The sequence below is a fragment of the Mobula birostris genome, unplaced genomic scaffold (genome assembly GCF_030028105.1).
Source record: "Mobula birostris isolate sMobBir1 unplaced genomic scaffold, sMobBir1.hap1 scaffold_1497, whole genome shotgun sequence".
Taxonomy (NCBI): domain Eukaryota; kingdom Metazoa; phylum Chordata; class Chondrichthyes; order Myliobatiformes; family Myliobatidae; genus Mobula; species Mobula birostris.
In genome coordinates this window covers 33270-54416 of record NW_027274538.1, presented here as the reverse complement: position 1 = coordinate 54416, position 21147 = coordinate 33270, and the positions used below count along the sequence as shown (strand labels likewise).

The 21147-nt window shown below is 41.8% G+C and overlaps 1 protein-coding gene across 1 annotated transcript in view; it reads left to right on the top strand.

The window, feature by feature from the left end:
- The window catches only part of LOC140192492 (amyloid beta precursor protein binding family B member 2-like), a gene marked incomplete at its 5' end in the record, with an annotated part of 49190 nt that extends 28591 nt beyond the window's left edge, over positions 1–20599 (top strand). The window contains 2 exons of the mRNA XM_072250079.1: positions 16545–16691; positions 20468–20599. Of these exons, the coding sequence (XP_072106180.1) occupies positions 16545–16691; positions 20468–20599 (279 nt within the window). The remainder of the gene's footprint in view (positions 1–16544; positions 16692–20467) is intronic.
- Between the last annotated feature and the right edge of the window lie 548 nt (positions 20600–21147).

Sequence of the window (21147 nt, the reverse complement as noted above, 5' to 3'; positions counted from 1 at the left end):
CAAAGCTCTCCGCTTCTTTTTGGATTCCAGACCCAATCAGTTCCCCTCTACCACCACTCTGCTCTGTCTAGCGGAATTAGTCCTTACTCTTAATAATTTCTCCTTTGGCTCCTCCCACTTCCTCCAAACTAAAGGTGTAGCTATGGGCACCCGTATGGGTCCTAGCTATGCCTGCCTCTGTTGGCTATGTGAAACAGTCTATGTTCCAAGCCTATACTGGTATCTATCCCCCACTTTTCCTTCACTACATCGACGACTGCATTGGCGCTGCTTCCTGCACGCATGCTGAGCTCGTTGACTTCATCAGCTTTGCCTCCAACTTCCACCCTGCCCTCAAATTTACCTGGTCCATTTCCGACACCTCCCTCCCCTTCCTTGATCTCTCTGTCTCTATCTTTGGAGATAGCTTATCTACTGATGTCTATTATAAGCCCACGGACTCTCACAGCTACCTGGACTGTTCCTCTTCCCACCCTGTTACTTGTAAAAATGCCATCCCCTTCTCTCAATTCCTCCATCTCCACCGCATCTGCTCACAGAATGAGACTTTTCATTCCAGGACGAAGGAAATGTCTTCCTTTTTTAAAGGGGCTTCCCTTCCTCCACCATCAACTCTGCCCTCAGAGGCATCTCTCCCATTTCACGCACATCTGCTCTCACCCCATCCTCCTGCCACCCCACAAAGGGATAGGGTTCCTCTTGTCCTCACCTACCACCCCACCAGCCTCCGTGTGCAACATAGATTTCTACATAACTTCTGCCATCTCTATCGGGATCCCACTACTAAGCACATCTTTCCCTCCCCCCCCCCATCTGCTTTCCGCAGGAATCGCTCCCTACGCGACTCCCTTGTCCATTCGTTCCCCCCATCTCTCCCCACTGATCTCCCTCCCGGCACTTATCCTTGTAAGCGGAACAAGTGCTACACCTGCCCTTACACTCCGTCCCTCACCACCTTTCAGGGCCCCAGACAGTCCTTCCAGGTGAGGCGATACTTCACCTGTGAGTCTGCTGGGGTGATATACTGTGTCCGGTGCTCCCGGTATGGCCTTCTATATATTGGCGAGACCCGACGCAGACTGGGAGACCGCTTTGCTGAACATCTACCCTCTGTCCGCCAGAGGAAGCAGCATCTCTCAGTGGCCACACATTTTAATTCCACGTCCCATTCCCATTCTGATATGTCGATCCATGGCCTCCTCTACTGTCAAGATGAAGCCACACTCGGGTTGGAGGAATGACACCTTATATTCTGTCTGGGTAGCCTCCAACCTGATGGCATGAGCATTGATTTCTCTAGCTTCCATTAATGACCCTCCTCCCCTTCTTACCCCATCTCTAATTTTTAATTTTTTTTTCTCTCTCACAATAACTCCTTGCCTGTTCTCCATCTTCCTTTGGTGCTCCCCTCCCCCTTTTTTCCAAGGCCTTCCGTCCTATGATACTCCCCCTTCTCCAGCCTTGTATCCCTTTTGCCAATCAACTTCCCAGCTCTTGCCTCCATCCCTCCCCCTCCTGTCTTCTCCTAGCATTTTAGGTCTCCCCCTCCCCCTCCCACTTTCAAAACTCTTACTATCCCCTTTTTCAGTTAGTCCTGATGAAGGGTCTCGACCCGAAATGTTGACTGTATTTCTTCCTATAGCTGCTGTCTGGCCTGCTGCGTTCCACCAGTATTTTGTGTGTGTTGCTTGAGTTTCCAGCATCTGCAGATTTTCCTATGTTTGCGTTCCCTCCATAGATCTGGTTTCAGGAGGTGTATGCGAGATATCAGATTCCTGTTCATGAACAGTATTACAGGTATTTGATTTGTTGTCCAATGAACAGTGTTCTGATACACAAAAAGGAAGTTGTCCACTTTGTGCTGTAGAGAAATGTCCTCCTTGTCCATCACTTTAATGGACTTGCTGAAAATTTGAATGAGCCTTTCAGCTAACCAATTGGTTGGTAGCTGGTGAGAAACTGACTAGAAATGTCTGATACCATTTTTCTTCATGAACAGTCGGAATTCTTCTGCTGTGTATTGTGGTCACTCACAGTTTGTTCGGGTAAGGCAAAGATGGTCCTCAGAGCGGAGACAGTTTTTGCTGAGGTGATTGACTTCATTAGTTTAACCTCTGGCCACTTTGAATGAGCATCCACAGCAATCCGAAGCATGCAGTCCATGAATGGCCCAGCAATGTCATTATGTACTCTTTGCCATGGTGACGACAGCCAATTCCACAGGTGTAACAGTACCTGTGGGGGTGCATTTTGAACTTTTTGGCATCTCAGTAATCACTTTTGGCCAGGTCTTCAATCTCTTTATCTATCCTGGCCACCTCATATAGCTCCGGACGAGACTGTTCATCTTGACTGTACCCAGGTGTCCTTCATGCAGATTTCCTAACACTCTGGTGCACAGTTTAGAGGGAACCACAACCCGAGATCCATCCTTTGACATACCGATAGTTGGTCTTGCCTCGCTGAGAACTGTGCAAACATAGGGTTACCATGAGCTGGCCATCCTTGCATAGTGATTTCATAGACTTTTTACGATGCCTGGTTTCCCTTTGTAGTTCAGAATTTGTCACTGGCAACTTGTCTGCCAACGTGATGTGGAGCACTTCTGCTGTGTCACGGTATGAAGACTTTTCTTCTTCAGTTGCCAACAATGGAAGACGTGACAAGCCATCAGCATTGCTGTGTTGTTTGGTACCCTTGAACTCTATGTCATAAGAGTGGGCTCCTAGGAATAGTACCCAATGTTGTAACCGGGTAGCGCTCATCACTGGAATCCCCTTCCTGGGATTGAAAATGGACACAAGAGGCTGGTGATCTGTCACTAGCGTAAACTTTTGTCCTGAGACGTAGTGGTAGAACTTCTTTATACTCTATACTCAACTAAGGGCCTCTCGGTTGATCTGTGTGTATTTGTGTTCTGCACTCGTCAGTGATCTTGAATCAAGCACAATAAGGCATTCAGATCCATCTTTCATCATGTGACAAAATGGCTCCAATGCCATAAGGAGATGCATCGCACACTAGTCTGAAAGGCAGAGATGGGTCATAATGGGTGAGCAGTTCATCAGATGTTATTAGTCTCTTCATTTCCTTGAATGTTTTTTCACATCTTTCTGACCATTCCCACTTTGCTCCTGTCTGTTGGAGTGTGTTCAATGGATGCAGCACTGTAACAATGTTTGGGAGAAACAGGTGGTAGTGGTTTACAAGGCCCAAGTATGACCGGAGCTGTGACACATTTTTCTGCTTGGGTGCCTGTAACACTGCTTCAGTTGTCTCTTCTGACTGTGTAAGCCATGCTTGTTAATGACATGTCCACAATATGAGATTTCATTCTTGAAAAATTTTTATTTCCCTCCCTTTGTGTGCAGATTATACTCACTCAACCTGGTAAAGCACTTTACAAGGTTCTGGGGGTGCTCTTCATCATTTTTGCCGGTCACAATTATGTCATCAAGGTAACATTGTGGTCTTGGGATATCTTGGAGCATTTGGTCCATTGGTCTTTGCCGAATTTCTGGAGCTGATGTGATGCTGAAGATGAGACGATGATACTGGAACAGTCCGTTGTGAGTGTTGATTGTGAGGAACTTCCTGCTTGACTCCTCAATCTCAATTTGCATGCAGACTTGTGACAAGTCAATCTTTGAAAACCTCTCCTCGCCTGCCAAAAATGCAAAAATGTCTTCTATTTGTAGCAGGGGATACTGCACGGTATGCAGTACTGGGTTGGTGCTCACCTTGAAATCCCTGCATATATGAACAGCTCCAGCTTTCCCTTTCCTGCTCACTGGGACAATGGGCATGGTCCAATTACTCCACTCAGTCTTGGAGAGAATGCCAGATGCCTCCAAGCTCTGCATTTCAGCATCCACTTTAGGACGTAGTGCATAAGGCATTAGATGCTTTATGGAGTCTTGGTGTTGCTGTTTTATCCAGTTCAATTCTGGCCTTTATGCCTTTGAGCTTTCCAATCCCCTTCACAAACACCTTCTCATTAGCATTACGCAGCTGTGCCAGTCTCTGGTTAGTGCTGCATTTGGGCTGCCATTGTCTGTTAATGCCACACTGAGAACCTTGAGTGCCAAATTAGTTGGATTTTTCTCAACCATTTATGCCAGAAAAGTGCTGGCTCTCCACTTTTCAATACATAAAGCTCTGGCTGCTGTGCTTGGCCTCCATATGTCACCTTCACTTTCAGTTTGCCTTTGGGGGACACTTTTCGCCTGTGTAGGTCTTTATAATCACTGAGGTCTTCTCTAATGGTATCTTAAAAACAATCCATTGTAGTCAGCCTCTGGAATGATGGACAAGCTGACCCTGTATCCAGCTCCATTTTCTGTTTTACACCAGACACATCTATTGTGATTCATATTATATTGCGATCTGCTTCAGTATTATTATGCTGTTCTAGGCGTAACAGTTCACCTTTGTCAGACTCCTTGTTGTCTGATTCTGTTTTACATGCAGTAAGTTTATGCATTTGCTTAGTTTTGTGTTTGAGATTTTTCACTTGATAGTGTTTTTTTGTCCGCCTTGCACACTCTCTCTATGTGGCCTTGTCTGTGACACTTTCTGCAGACTTTTTCTTTGAACCAACAATCATTTGGATTATGGGAGGATTTGCCACATTGATAACATTTTTGGCTTTTTGCACCATTCAGGGACATTTTGTGTATTTCACATTCTAACCTTTTCTGTAGTTCTGCTGCATCCTTTGCTGCAGTCTCTAACAATATTGCAATGGTCAATGCCCATTCTGAGGTTGTCTCTTTCTGCCAGTAGCCTTGTTTGAGTGCCTTGACTATGTGTGCTGCATACAAGCCAGTCCCTTAATGCATCAGAAAGTTCATCTCTAAAGTAAAAGTACTGGGAAAATTTGCACAGTTCTGCAATGTATTCAGAAAAGGCTTTCATCTTTTAACTGGTTCACTATGTAAGATCTAAATCTCAGCTGTTACCAGCAGCTTAGGGCTCAAGTGATTTTGTAAAATTGTAACAATTTTTTCGAACACCTTGCTGGCTTTTCAGGGGTTACTAGGTTGTGTAAGAGATGGTACATTTTTGGACCCATTAAGCTAAGAAGTGTAGTTCAGTTCAACCCTCTTGATATATGACTCCCAGCCTTCATTACTGCTATCAGCTTTGCCGACTGAAGCCATTGCCGCGTTATTTTCACTTTAAATTCAGCACATCTTTCACTGTTACTCATGGGTCCTTCAGCTTTCTCATGTTGTTTAAATCTTGCTGTTTCAACCTGTAACTGTCGATGCAGTTTGTGATGTTTCCTGACATTCAGGTTCGTACTCGTTGCAAATTTGTTGAATCTTTGCACAACTACATATATGTTAAATAAAAGCACAGACATAGGAGATGGTTTTAACTGGTGTATTCACATTGCAGCGAGACAATGCAATCCACATGCACAGACAGCAGATAATACATAGTGCTGAGGTGTGGGGGTTCATTGCTCTAAAAGAAATAGATCCATACACTACAAAAGTGTAAACAGTTTAGGTCTGTATACCGTGGAGTATAGAAGAATCGGGGGGAGGTTGACCTTATTCAAACCTATAAAATCCTAAAGGAGTTTAACTGGGCAAATATTGAGGTGTTTTCACCAGTGGGAGAGTCTCAAACAAGAGAACAAAACTACAAAATAAGGTGCCAGTCATTTAAAACTGAATAGAATTTTTTGTCTCAGAAGGTACTGAATCTCTGGAATTTTCTGCCCCCAAAATTAGTGGAACCAGATCATTACAAATACATAAGGTGGAGTTGGGAAAGTATTTCAAATATAGAAGAATTGAAAATTAGGGAAGACTAATTTTCATTTCCCCTATCTTTCAAATACTTGTCTTGGGTAAGACTGGCTTAGAAAAGAAGTTAAGCCAGCAGAGATCAGCAATGATTTTATTAAATGTTGGCCCAGACTTGAGGACCCTGGTGGCTTGCTCCTTCTCTTATCTTCTTGTGTTCTTCAGCCTTGAACATGGATGGAACAGACTCCAGGAGCAGATCCAATAACAAATATATCTGTCAGGTGTCTTCCTCTCTCCTCAGCTATAACATTACTGTTGGATGAAGAATGGAATTTGTTGTATGTTAGGAATAAAGTACAGAACCCACTCAAAACTGAGATACTTGATCATCAAATTGAGATAATAAGTGTTTGCTAGATTTATGAGTTTCAGATTATAGACGTGATACCATTCTTCCACAGTATGCATGCATGTATGTGTGGATATTTTTTTAAATTGCATGTTGGAGATGCATGTGTCAATAATGAGTATAAATATTTTAAGCAAAGCTACAGGTATCTATATTTCACTGAAAGTGTTTTTTATATACAGTATATAGACACTCACTCACTCACTCCAGCGTTTACAAATGCCGGACCTGTGTACAGCCCATACATTTGATTCAGTGTTTTGAAGACCAGTGAGATGGATTTTCCGGTTGCTGTGGGGCTGTAGGCATCTGCTGGGAACTCTGGGGCACCTTTTCTAATTTGCAGACTCTTCGGGTAATGGACAGTTCTCATAAATGGAATCCTGCCGTAACCCAGGGACGAAATGTATTACTTCTAACACTGAATTTATGTATTTAGATAAACACTATTTAGAAAATTAGATGAGGTAAGAAAGATCAGGACAGAAAACATTTAGCCAAGTGTACCATATAATAATTACATTTAATATAGAAATTGAAACTAATGTGAACAATCAAATTATTTGACAGGGAAACTTCAAATTTCAGCAAAGTCTTTGGTTAGTTTTTATCTACCTACCTATGTATTGACTGACTGACCAACCACTCAGTGACAGGTCCTTGCAGCTCAACAAGCCCCTGTGACCAATTAACCTACTAACCTGTGCATCTTTAGAATATGGGGTGAAACGGGAGCACCTGGAAGAAACCCACATGATTATGGAAAGAACATACAAACTCTTTACAGAACTGGTGGAATTGAAGCCACATCGCCAATGCTGTAATAGCGTTATACAGCTACACTACTATGCCGCACCGTTAAAAGAAGAGATGAACAGAGCGCAAATTAGTTGTGGAGGTTCAGCAAAGTCACAGTGGGAATTTTAATATAAAAATAAATTAATCTAGCATTAATGAAAAAAACATTACAAAAGTTATGGATAGAAGGCAAACAAAAGAATGCCTCAAAGTATGAAGAAACTGGCGATAATGCAAATGAAAATTAATAAATGCATATAGTGAAAGAAATTCAACCTGGAGCAGAACTAATCGAAGATGAGAATAGAAATACTTCAATGAATGATGAGGGAATTGTTAAGATCCCAAAGGAGAACTTTGGTTATACAGAATTGTGATATTGAAATTAAAGGGTACAGAAGTAGAATGTAAAGTGTTTAGATTAAACTGATAAAAATATGAAGTGTTTTGATGAGCAAAGAGGGTAAGGAATTATTAAACTGATACTTTAAAATATTAATTTAAACACCTTGCCAAAAAAATGAGATGGGGTAGATGATAGGAGAATAATTTCAGCACAGCAGCATGTCAGTACATGCTGTGCGGAAATCACTTGTCTAAGCAGTGTTTAATAATATACTTATTTGCTTTGATTATTAAAAAATTTGGAAAGGGGAAATTATAATGTGGGGAAATTACAGGAATGGGATGCAACGGAAATGGTGCAGCTGGGGCAGTAAATATCTTCTTTACACTTGTATGACTTCCTGAATTTGGAAATCATCCCAGTCTCTCTCATAACTCCACATTTTTGGTGAATCTTAGTTGTAGTGTCCGTGCTTAAGAAATGCTTTGCTACAGAAACTAGCAGCATGCTATTTAATTTGAGCAATATTGTGTTTATTCTAAAAACCTAAATGGCAAATTTAACAAATTATTGAAAATCACTAGGCATTATTTATTGTCTTTAGATTTCCCTTCCAGACGTTCCACCATTGTTTAAGCTGCGACTTCCATTTAAAAGAAAATAGGCAATTTTTGACTTGCTCATCGGCTCAAAATATGTTGTTTTTTTTTTAACTCTTATTTGAGCGCCTCATATAAATGAAGAACTGGCTTTGAATTCAGACTGCGGTAATGAATAAGCAAGACTCCAGTAAAGTCTTAAACAGCCTTTAAGTGAAAAGAATTTGAATAGTATTTTTAGAACATTAAATTTGATTCACAAATCAGTGTTTTTGTAAGAAAAATTCTTCCTTAATTGAATCCAAATTTTTTTTTTGCGAACGGTGAAACCTGTGGAATCCATCCAACTGTTGCTAATTTATTCTGACAGGGAATTTGAATGCATCTTACTTGGTAACGTGCTTCAAAACCTGAGTAGAGAATAAAATCTAAGTATCTAGATTACAGTATTTCAAGCATGCTACCAAATGTCTGATTTATTCAGAATCAGCAGGGTCCAAACCAGTATTTATCCTGGCAGCTTTAGCGGTGCTCAGATCATGGTGAATGTACCTTGTTCCAACATTATTTCTGCCTCCCCTATTTTGCCGTGCCCGCAGAAGAATCTAACTGAATAATTGAGTTTTCCCCAATGTCATACTTTAAGGTTTGAAATTATAGTGATTTTGAATTCTGATGTTATTTGGCAAATTTTGTTGTTGGCCTCCATTGGTCACTATCAACTGTGGATGTTGCTCGCTAGCTGTCTAGGTACGCAAGCCAGTGCTGTACAACATGGAGAGCAAGCTGTTGCCCATGTTCAAGCTAGCCCCTCCACACAACTGGTGAATCCAAAGGAATGGCAGAGACCAAAAGTTTGGCACCAGCGGCGTCACAGGAGTTGACAGTCAGTGTTGAACTCAACATAGGACTGCCTTAGGGACCCAGCTCTGGATTTTTCTCCCGGTGTTTACTCCTGAAGCCTTCCCCATGAGTAGGGTTAGCCGCAGGCCAGCAGATGTTTGTGTTCGGAGATTTCCTTCTCCTAGATGAGCTGTTAACCATGCCTGATGAGCCCCATCTGCCTGAAGTGACTGGTTTTAAGGTGCCAGTAAGCTGCCCTCGCTTCTTCTCCTGTCAGTAGAAACGGTTCTGCTGGGCTTAGTAGCTAAGCCACACATGAAGGCCGGGAGCTGGGCTTGGTTGTCAGAGGCTGTTTGAGGCACACGCCATTGGGAGCATTTAATAGATAGTGGGAGCTTGTCCCCACTAAGACTCACCCCCCCCCCCCGCACCTTCTATAACAACCTAAAGAAACCTTATTTTATTTCCAATAATATTGTATTAGTTTTGCCCAGGACACTTATGTTAGATATTAATAACTTAAAAGTTGATAATTCAAATGGTAATTTTACTTGGAACTGAAAGAGAATGAAAAGTTCTGTCTTTTGTAAACAAATATCAGACCATAGTTTGATCTTAAAGTAATGGTGAAATTAATGGCGCACTCGATTTTATGATTGTAATCAGATCTTGCAATTACTTATAAATGACTTGGTTGATGCAATAGAAAGCTACATACCTAACTTTGACGTAAAAGACAGCAATTATAGATCGAAACATTAAATTGCAAATATAGTAATAGTTTAAGTAAATGGGCAAAATTACAGAAACCTGCATTTCATAACTCTATGGAGCTAAATTGCACTTGGATCTGAGCTTGTTGAATGGCAGAACAAGTATAAGGTTTTGTGTTACCTGCTCACAGGAGTGAACGATACTTGAAGACAGAGGCAGTTGTGTGGTTAAATATAATATATATGGATTGTTGAGATGCCATTGACATTGTGAAAAATGGGAATTCCCTGCTTGTCTGTCATTGGCAAGCATATGGTATTGTAGTTGTCAATTTATGTTGTAGGTCGAAACTTAAACATATCACATATATTAATGAACTGATAATTAGAGCGATTAGTATTTTTATTGTTAATTAAGTGTCAGGTGCAGTAAAAGGAAAAAGATTACCTCATTCCTTTGAAAATTCCGTGTTTCCATTATTCTTTAATGTATTAATTTAATCTAGTCTTTGTTTCTTCCTTATTTCTGTTTCTAGTTTGGTAATTAAATCACCCTCTTTGATCCTTGTGTTTATTTCCCAATCTTGAAATCACTTTAGTTAAGGGAATAGCTTTTTTATAATAGTTGTCTTGTTTACTGATCCCAGCCACTCTGAAAACTTTGCTGAGCTATTATCTGCTTGCATTGTAAGCATTTTTGTAGGCAAATGTCAGAAGAGTACCAGAGCAAGTGTAACAAAAATCAAATATTGTTTGAGCAACACACATCAAAGTTGCTGGTGAACGCAGCAGGCCAGGCAGCATCTCTAGGAAGAGGTACAGTCGACGGTTCGGGCCGAGATCCTTCGTCAGGACTAACTGAAGGAAGAGTGAGTAAGGGATTTGAAAGTGGGAGGGGAAGGGGGAGATCCAAAATGATAGGAGAAGACAGGAGGGGGAGGGATGGAGCCAAGAGCTGGACAGGTGATTGGCAAAAGGGGATACGAGAGGATCATGGGACAGGAGGCCCAGGGAGAAAGAAAAGGGGGAGGGGGGAAAAAGCCCAGAGGATGGGCAAGGGGTATAGTCAGAGGGATAGAGGGAGAAAAAGAGTGAGAGAAAAAATGTGTGTATATAAATAACGGATGGGGTACGAGGGGGAGGTGGGGCATTAGCGGAAGTTAGAGAAGTCAATGTTCATGCCATCAGGTTATCAAAATATTGTTTGATGTCCTGATATGGCAAAGCCTGACCACGTGATGGCACTGTTGTATCATCACAATATCATACTGTTTGTATAATGTGGCTTGGAGCTGCGCTAAAGTGACAATAATTGCAGTTAATTTCTTTAATTCTTCAATACTGAAATTAGGATGCATTCGCCCTTAGGGTTTAGGAGAATTTTAGTCTATTTTAAAGGGGCACTATAGCTGGATTGTAAATGTGAAATAAGATGGTAGATTTCATCCTCTATGAATTGTAGAGGCTTCTATGTTTGCGGCGAGGAGGGAACACTTCTATCTTTCCAGCGGCATGTACACTTGGAGACATAACAATGTTCTCAAAGTTGTAACAGAAGCAGTTGAGCAGAGAGTACTGCAGCACAACTTACCTCATGCCCCATGCTGCATAGAACATCGCATGTCATTTGTGAAAGAAGGCTCCAAGTCAAGGGTGTACAGCGCAGGCTCACGATCAAGCATACTTTCTTCAGCCAATGATCAGTGTGTCAAGGCTGACCTGGATAGGAAAGGCAGTTTCCTGGAGCAAACAGCTTTCACCACATTGCGTCCAGATATAATCGTATGGTCTGACACCAGTAGAGAAGTGGTTATTGGTGAACTCAAAGTCCCCTGGGAAGACAACATTGATGAAGCCCATGAGTGCAAGTTAACCAAGTATGCAGAATTAAGATCAGAGTGCAGAGACAGAGGATGGAAGGTCTCATGCTATCCATTCGAAGTAGGATGCCGTGGGTTTATTGCATTCACTTTCCAGAAGTGGCTGCGTGACTTTGGCTTCACTAGAAGAGAGATCAAGTCAACCAGCAGGGTTGTAGCTGAGGCAGCAGAAAAAGTATCAGCATGGGTGTGGACCAAGTATGTCCAGAGGGGCAGATAGTCAGACAGTGTATACATCTTTTGCAAATCCTTCAGTAGTTGCATAGACACCTGAAGAGCAGACTATCTGTTGGGTGGAAGTGACCAACAACTCTGATAGAGGCAGATGCCAAGTTTTTAAGCTCACCAGTGGGAGGTGGTGCTTTAACACTGCTGGCCCACCACCTCGAGGGAGTCTTGATCATAAGCGGGCCGAAACTCCTGAAGACAAGTGGCAGATCAACTGATGATCCCACTGGTGGTAGCACAGGACAGTTAACATCTTAGTCCACGTGTATTTTCAATTCTTATTGTTGGGACACTAATCAACTAGGACCTTTGCATCCAAAGTACAACTCTTCTTCTCCGTCTTGTTTTACAGCGGTTGGCACCTGGCTTAATGGTGCATTACTGCCACCTTCTGCTCTGGAGTGTGCAATTGACTTACATTCTAATTCCCTTCACCCAATCATACACACACACATACCCTAACCTACACTTTGTCCTCCCATCTTTGGCCATCCTAGTACTCTATTCCTGCTTATCCATCATATCTTATAAAGAAAGCCTGTATCCCTTAGGAAAGCTAAAAATACCCTGACTTGTGCTCTCTCACCCATGCCCAGCAACCCTTTTAATGTGAATTCCTGCACCCCCAATTCCCTTAGATTAATTCTCATCATCTGTCTCTGTATCCCATACTTCCTGCAACTCAGAACTACATGTTCTACAGACTCCTCTTCCTGACATTCCTCACACAATCCTGTCTGGTATTTCCCTATCATTTTCAATGTTTTGTTTAATGCACAGTGCCCCAGCCTTAACCTAGTCCACACAGTTTCCTCTCTTCTGTATCCACTATCTACCCTAGTACCTGCAACATTCTTGTATTTGATATAAATGCCTCTCTTTCCCCTCCCTGTCCCATCAACATCCAAAGTATATCTCCTTTAAAATAAGAAATAAATGCTTCCCATCGCTTACTTTCTTTCCATGTGACCAATGGACTTAGTTGAACTTGTGGGATTTGATTGTATCCTGGTTGTGTAACACAGCTTCACGTCAGAACAAGGCAGCCCCTTTGATATTCTGCGCTAGAACAGCTATGATGTTCTGTATCCAATTAATGTATCAGATTGCCATAGGCCAAACAAACAGGATCAGCCTAATCTTCAACTGGCCATTTCCACCCAGTTTATTCACATGAGTTGTGAATATGCTCGCCAACGCTCATTTTCGCCTTCACTAGACCAACACATTGAATGTAATTCATTCATTGTAAGTGAAATGTTTTGAACTCTTACGGTAAAGCATTTGTCCTCAATTGTCAATGGGTCTTTTTCAGTTAAAGATAAAGCAGATGTGTATTTGCAGAAAAATAACAAAGAATAAATGATATGCCTTTTTATTAGAGTAATCCTCCTTGGGTAGGATTTTTGAATCATCTATAAATGACAATGGGACAGGTGGTAAATTTTCATATAAATGCTGTAACGTTTTCACAGAAGTCCTCAACTTGCTGAGCAAGATTGCCAAGTTCCTGATGACGGAGGTTTGACTCCTCACAGGGTTTCACTGTGGAGTGCAGATTTGTGGCAGCTGTCTTGCATCCACACTGGAGAGCATGTTTGCCAAGGCCACGCTGCTACAGACCTGGTACATGAGGAGCAACTGTGTGGAAAACCTGAAGATCTAGTTTTATTTTAATATTGAGGTGTCGCTAATTGTCCAAGTTTTCTTAAATATAGCAAGAGACATTTGGAAACATACAGGTTTGACAGCCAACTAAGCCAAGTGGCATAACCTAGCCAGATATGAAAGAATTTATGAGTTGTCTTCTTGGTGGAGCTTACTCTGTTTGGCCAAATCTGGTTGCCAAATTTGCACAATGTGAGAGTGAATTTTTCATGCTGGTCTGATGCATGTGGAGACAATTTTCAACTGGTAAAAAAATTCTGGACTGAATTTTTCACTGAGCTTGTAATGAGAAAAAGAGAGTAATACTGCTCTTAACAAATCTTAATTGTACAGAAACAAATGTGCCCATATCTGCAAAATACACTGGATCAAAGAAATGATATTGAGTAGAGGTCGAACACCAAGCTTTAGAACATTTTGTCTTGAGAATCAGGTTTAATATCACTGATATATGTCATGACATTTCTGTTTAGTGGCAGCATTACTGTGCAATACAAAAAAACATAAATTATAAAACAAATATATATCAGTCAAGCAAAAAGAGAGCAAATGTAGTGAAATCGGATTTATGGGTTGGTTCAGAGCCTGTTCAGCAATTGATCTCTCTGTGATGGGGAACCTCAGTGATGGATGCTGCATTTTTGAAGCATCATCTTTTTGAGGATGCCATGAGGTGTCCTCATAGTTTTTTTTAAGTAGTGAACCGTAGATTTTGTGTTGTGTAATTGCTTTGTATTTTCTACGCTATACAATCAGTTTATTAACCCCAAATTAATCAGCAAAAGGCTTTACATGCATACTAAGGAATGTTATTTGTTTGATTTTTGTTGTCTGTGCAATTTGTTCTTTTTTGTGTGCCTTTGGACTTGTGGTCTTTTTTCTTTAAATGGGTTTTCAAATTAAATCAAGTTTAATTATCATTCAATCATACATAGATACAGCTAAATGAGAGAGCATTCCTGTCAGATGTCAGCAGGTTGTAAGAGTGGGCTCCCTCACCTCCAACCCTTTGACTCTCAATACAGGAGCCCCTCAGGGCTGCGTACTGAGTCCTCTCCTTTACTCCCTGTATACTCATGACTGTGTTGCCACCCACAGCTCCAATCTTTAAATTAAATTTGCCAACAACACTACATTGATTGGCTTTATCTCAAACAATAATGAGGTGGCCGACAGGGAAGAAATCATCCCTCTGACACAGTGGTGTCAAGAAAACAACCTCTCCCTCAATGTCACAAAAACAAAGGAGCTGGTTGTGGATTACAGAAGGAATGGAGACAGGCTAACCCTTATTGACATCAGTGGATCTGTTGATGAGAGGGTAAACAACTTCAAGTTCCTCGGTATTCACATCACCGAGGACCTCACGTGGTCTGTACATACCAGCTGTGTGGTGAAAAAGGCACAACAGCGCCTCTTTCACCTCAGACAGTTGAAGAAGTTTGGTATGGGCCCCCAAATCCTAAGAACTTTCTACAGGGGCACAATTGAGAGCATCCTGACTGGCTGCATCACTGTCTGGTATGGGAACTGTACCTCCCTTAATTGCAGGACTCTGCAGAGAGTGGTGCAGACAGCCCAGCCCATCTGTAGTTGTGAACTTCCCATGATTCAGGACATTTACAAGGACAGGTGTGTAACTAGGGCCTGTAGGATCATTGGGGACCCAAGTCATCCCGACCACAATCTATTCCAGCTGCTACCATCCGGGAAGTGATACTGTAGAATAAAAGCCAGGACGAACGGGCTCTGGGACAGCTTCCTCCATCAGGCCTTCAGACTGATGAACTCATGCTGACCTGAGTGTACTTTATATTACATTGACTGTTCTATTTATTATAAATTATTATAAATTACTATGCTTGCAGATTGCACATTTAGATGGAGATATAACATAAAGAATTTTACTCCTCATGTATGAAGGATGTAAGAAATAAAGTCAATTCAATTCCTCTGGGGCCTAGGTGCAAAATGTTCAAAATAGTGAGCAACATTCAAAATAGCGAGTGACATAATTCGAAATACTGAGCAAAGAAGTACTCAGAAATACATATACATATCCAAGGTACTGAGCGACGATGCCTGGCAATCGATGGTACAGTCTCCCAGCAGCGTGCAGACACATGCAGTCCAGCCTGTCATTCCGCCTCTCGGACACAGGAGGGCAGCACCTATGGGAGCGGTCAACCCCTAGCCGAGCGCAGCTGCCAAGCTGTAACGCTTCCACCTCTTCTCACCAGATCTGAAGCTTGCGGCATAGTCCTTGCTACAACTGAGGCTACACAGCTCCCATGTTGTCTGTCCCGCCACCAGACAAGGTTAACAGGCCTGCGGCAACTTACATTATCACTGTCTAACAGAGAATTGCGATTACAAGCGAAATGTCCGAGACAATCTCCTACGGTTATACCACACCAACTCCGATGCTTCCGAGTAGCAGCAGCAACACGGTCTGCGGTCAGGTCAGCCCCTCCGAACCCAAAACGGCTCCTCTGACATTCCGGCGGGCTCCTCCGATATCCCAACCATCTCTTTTCCCGATATCCCGGCCAGCCCCTTTGACGTCAAGGGGCCAACTCATTTTGACACCTCAGCTGGCTCCCTCTCCAACATCCCGCCAGCCCCTTCAACACCTCGGCCAGCTCCACTAGTCCAGCTACTCTGATCAATGAGCAGCTCGCTGTTGGAGTAGCCTCGCGGTTTATGATGTTCTTGGAGTAGAATTGTCCTTGGATTGCAAGCAACACGTTTTACGAAGAAAAAACTCCTTTAGTTGGCCTCCAAGAGGCCTCTGCGTTTGTATACACCACCATCTATCCGGAAGTTTCCAACGATGTAGGGTGTTTCTTTGTTTTGTGGCTGCTTGCAAGAAGACAAATATCAAATTTGTATACTGTATAAAAACTTTGATAATAAATGAACTTGGAACTTTGTTCGGGATTATTAGTCATAATACCAGCTCAGCTATAGAAGGTTAAAGTTGCATTTCTTCCATCAGTTGGCAACTACAAACATACCCCTCATGATTTTGCTTTTTCATTGTGTGAGAACTGAATGATTTGGTTTATTTATAGACATCAAATTACCTTTATTAATAGTAATTTTTCCAGCTTGAACTTAAACCTAAACTTGCTTTGCATCAAAGCTACCAAGGGGAACTGTTAAACAAAATTCATTTCCTTAAAAATAAATCTTTTGTTTATTTAAAAAAAAGCAAATGACACGACACAGGGACCAAGTATATTACTAGAAGTCTACAATGCTCTTTTCATTAATTCCCAATTATTTTAAACTGCAGTGTTTTGCTGTGCGTTCCTTGGGCTGGGTGGAAATGGCAGAGGAGGACCTGGCGCCTGGCAAGAGTAGCGTGGCTGTGAACAACTGCATCCGACAACTCTCTTACTGCAAAAATGACATCAGGGACACAGTTGGAATTTGGGGCGAGGTAAGACAGAGTATTGCTTATCACTACTCTTGATAATTGTCCTGACACATTTCAAATTACATTCGGTGACTTCAACCAGGCCTGTTTGAAGAAAACCCTGCCCAGTTATCACCAGCATGTAACCTGTGGCACCAGAGGTCCCAACACACTAGACCACTGCTACACAACGATAAGGAATGCCTATCATTCCTTTCCGAGATGGCATTTTGGCAAGTCCGACCAATTGGTTGTACTCCTGCTGCCAGCATACAGATAGAGCCTGAAGAGCAAGGCTCTCAAGATTAAGACAGCTAAGAGGTGGCTGTGGGAGGCAGGGGAACGGTTCCAGGATTGCCCTGAGTCTGTGGACTGGGCCGTGTTCAAAAACTCATCTGAGGACTTACATGACTGCACCAGAGTTGTGACAGACTCTATGAAAGCAGCTCAGATGAGTGTGTCTCCACAAAATCATTCAGGGTCTGCCCCACTCAGAACCCTGGATGGACTGTGAAATCCAGAATTTGCTGAGAGTCAGATCAGAGGCATTCAAGTCTGGAGACCAAGAATGCTACAAGAGGTGCAGGTATGATCTCCAGAAAGCCATCTCACGGGTGAAATGGAGATTCTAGATGAGATTGGAATCAAAGAAGGATGCTTGACACCTTTGGCAGGATTTGAATGCCATAACCTCCTACAAAGCTAAATCTTGCAACATAGCTTCACTTCCAGTGAACTAAATCTTGCAACATAGCTTCACTTCCAGTGAACTCAATGGCTTCCATGCTCACTTTGACAACCAGAGCATAGAGGAACCATCATGCACCCCCATATCTCCAGATGATCCTTTGGTCTCAGTATCTGAAGATGACATGCAGTCTGCCTTCAAGAGAGTGAATCAGGAAAGCATCCAGTCCAGATGGAGCACCTGGCCGAGTACTGAAGACCTGTACCAACCAATTGTCTGGTGTGTTTATGGATTCTTTAACCTCTCGCTCTGCCACTGTGTGGTACCCTTCTGCTTCAAGGGGGCTTCAGTCGTACTGGTGCCCAAGAAGGGCGTGGTAACCTGCCTAAATGACTGTCGCCCTGTGGCACTTACACCAACAGTGATGAAGTGTTTTGAGAGGCTGGTGCCTATCAGACAAATCAGCTCCTGTCTGATTAGCAGCTTGGGTCTGCTCCATTTTGCCTACTGGGGCAACAGGTTCACAGGAAGTGCCATCTCATTGGCTGTTCACACAACCCTGGAGCATCTGGACAGCAAAGGTGCTCTTTATTGATTTCAGCTCAGCATTTAATACCATCGTCCCTACGAAACTAATCAGTAAACTCCAAGGCCAGGGCCTCAATGCCTCCTTATGCAATTGGATTCTGGATTTCCTCACTTGCAGACCCCAGTGAGTTTGGATTGGTAAAAACATCTTCACAGTGTCCATCAGCACAGGTGCAACACAGGGCAGTGTGCCTAGCCCCTGCTCTACTCACTTTACACCTATGACTGTGTGGCTAAGTACAGCTCCAACACCATAAACAAGCTTGCTGATGACACCACAGTTATGGGCTGTATCAAAGGTGGTGATGAATCTGCATACAGGAGGGAGATTGAAAATTTGGCCGAGTGGTGTAATAACAACAACCTCTCATTCAGTGTCAGCATGACCAAGGTACTGATTGTAGAATTCAGGAGAGGGAAACCAGAGGTCCATGAGGCAGTAATCATCAGAGGATCAGATGTGGAGAGGGTCAGTAACTTTAAACTACTGGGTGTCACTATCTCAGAGGACCCGTCCTGGACCTATCATATAAATGTAATTACAAAGAAAACATGGTGCTGCCAGCAGGTAGAAGGTACAAGTTCCTCAGGACTGGCACCACCAGGTTCAAAAACAGTTACTATCCCTCAGTCATTAGGGTTTTGAAGAGTAGAGAATAACTACACTCATCTATTGAGACGTTCCCACAACCAATTATCTCTTTTATCTTGTTATTTAATGCTCTAGTTATTTATCATGATTTATTTATATTTGCAGTTGCACAGTTTGTTGTCTTCTATGTTCTTGCTCTTTCACCGATCCTGTTTACAGTTACAGTTCTACTGAGTATGCCCGCAGGAAATAGAATCTCACGGTTGTATGTGGCGACATGTCTGTATTCTGCTAATAAACTTTACTTTCAACTTTGAACTTGAGCATTGCCCATTGGTTAGGCTGGACCTTTAAGTGCAGTTCCATTTTCTACATTACAGAAAGGATGAGGAGCTTCTTGAAGTGGATGCAGAAGAGGTTCTCTCGGATGTTGCCTGAGTTAGACAGCATCAGATACAAAGAGAAGTTGAAAGGAATTTGATTATTTTCTCTGGAGCATTGAGAGGTGGTCTTATAGAAATATATAAAAATATGAGAGGTATAGGTAGGGTAGAGTCTTTTTTCCCAGGATGGGAATGTCAGATTCAATAGGGCATAAATTTAAGGGGAGAGAAGAGAAGATTAAAGGAGCTTTGTGAAGTAAGGTTTTTTTTACACAGAATGATCACTGCCTACAAGGCACTGCCATGGAAGGTGGAGGAACTAGATTCCACAGTAATAATTAAGAGACATTTGGAACTGGGACATGAACAGGTGAAGGATACATGGACAGAAACCAAATACAGCAGATTACTTTGGCATCACAGTCAGCACAGAAACTGTGGGCCAATGGAAATGCTCTTGTGTTGTTCTGTTTTATGTAAAGAGCAAAGAAATTTACATTTCTGAACCATGTAGCTTTGAAACCTACAACCTGACAGCCCTCACTAAGCTGTGAGAGGATGTTACATATTTACTGAGCCAAAAAGAAGTTGGGGTAGGATGGAGTTTATGGAGAATATTAAATCTCATGCAGCCTACCTGCTATAACTGGTGCTATGGGGGATAAAGCCAGAGATGGGCAATTAAGTTATGGCTCAGCTGGCAAAACCAAAAGTCTGAAGTAATTTTATTAACAACATACATATATTTCAGCATATACAACCCTGAGATTCACTTTCTTGCAGGCATACTCAAGTCCATTCCAGAATAATAACCATAATAGAATCAATGAACGACTGCACCAACTTTGGCACTCAACCCGTGTGCAAAAGATGACAAACTCTGGAAATACAAAAATAAATAAATATAATAATAAATAAATAAACAATAAATATTAAGAACATGAGATGAAGAGTTCTTGAAATTGAGCCCATTAGTTGTGGCAACATTTCAATGATAGAGCCAGTGAAGTTGAGTGAAGTTTTGGAATGGAATCAAGATGAAGGTAGACACTTTTGGTTTTAATGCAGACTCTTCACTTTGTCATAGGAAACGCGTATTTCCATTTCTCAGAAATTCCCTCCCTGTTCTTGCACGCACTGGGAGTAAACAACTGTCAAAATTTATTAGCTCACGGGTTAAAAATACTGGATTAAAATTCTAAAAGTGACAGGATTGGAACATGAAATTATTTTTAAAAATCTTAATTTGTGGGAAATTGGAAGTAAAAACAGAAAATTCTGGAAACATTCAGCAGGTCAGGCAACATCTGTGGAAAAAGAAATTGGTTGACTTTGGTTAACGTAGTTGTTTTTCAGGTCAGAACATTGTTTCAGTTTCCACAAATGCTGCTTAAATTGCTGAAAGCTCCTTCTTTGGGGGAATTGGTTGGCTGCTTTTTCAATAACTTTAATTCCATTTTCAAATCAGCCATAGAACAACTGGACTTGAAGAAATTAAAGTTCATCTCTATTAACATGGTTGCTAATGATTGATATTATTAAATTTCAGGGTAAGGATATGTACCTCATCCTGGAAAATAACATGCTGGACCTCATTGACCCCATGGATCGTACTGTTCTGCATTCTCAACCGATTGTGAGCATTCGGGTGTGGGGCGTTGGTCGTGACAATGGGCGGTGAGTGACTAATTTTGAAGATGTTTCTGTTGGTGGGTATACAGCACTTAGATCAACCAAGATGAAAAGCATTTATACCTTAATTGTGGTTTCTGTGTGGCATTTCAATTTTGAAAGTTGAGTCAGAAACATTTAAATATTTCAAATGTCAAACTTGTAAATCGTAAAAGGATGATAGTGCAGCCTTCTGAACAAATTCACACAACCAAAAGCATAGTTCTGTGCTTTTTGTAGTTGTGAAATTGATGGTTCACTTAATTTTTTTTTTTGACACGCTTTGTACAAACATGTATTTCTGAGTTGCTCATTTTGTTCATGTTTTTTGCACTGAAGAATCTGAAAATAATAGGCATTTTATCGTTATTACATGGATGCGAATAGTTTATATGATCTGAATGAGTACCTGGAGTCCACATGGGCCATCAATGACTGATCAGATGATTCTTTACTTCCACATTCCTGTGTAAATATTATAACCTTTCATCCCCTTGCCTCTCAAACATCTGTTTTCCACTGCCTTAAAAATATTTGAAGACTTGCTTCCTTAAAGAA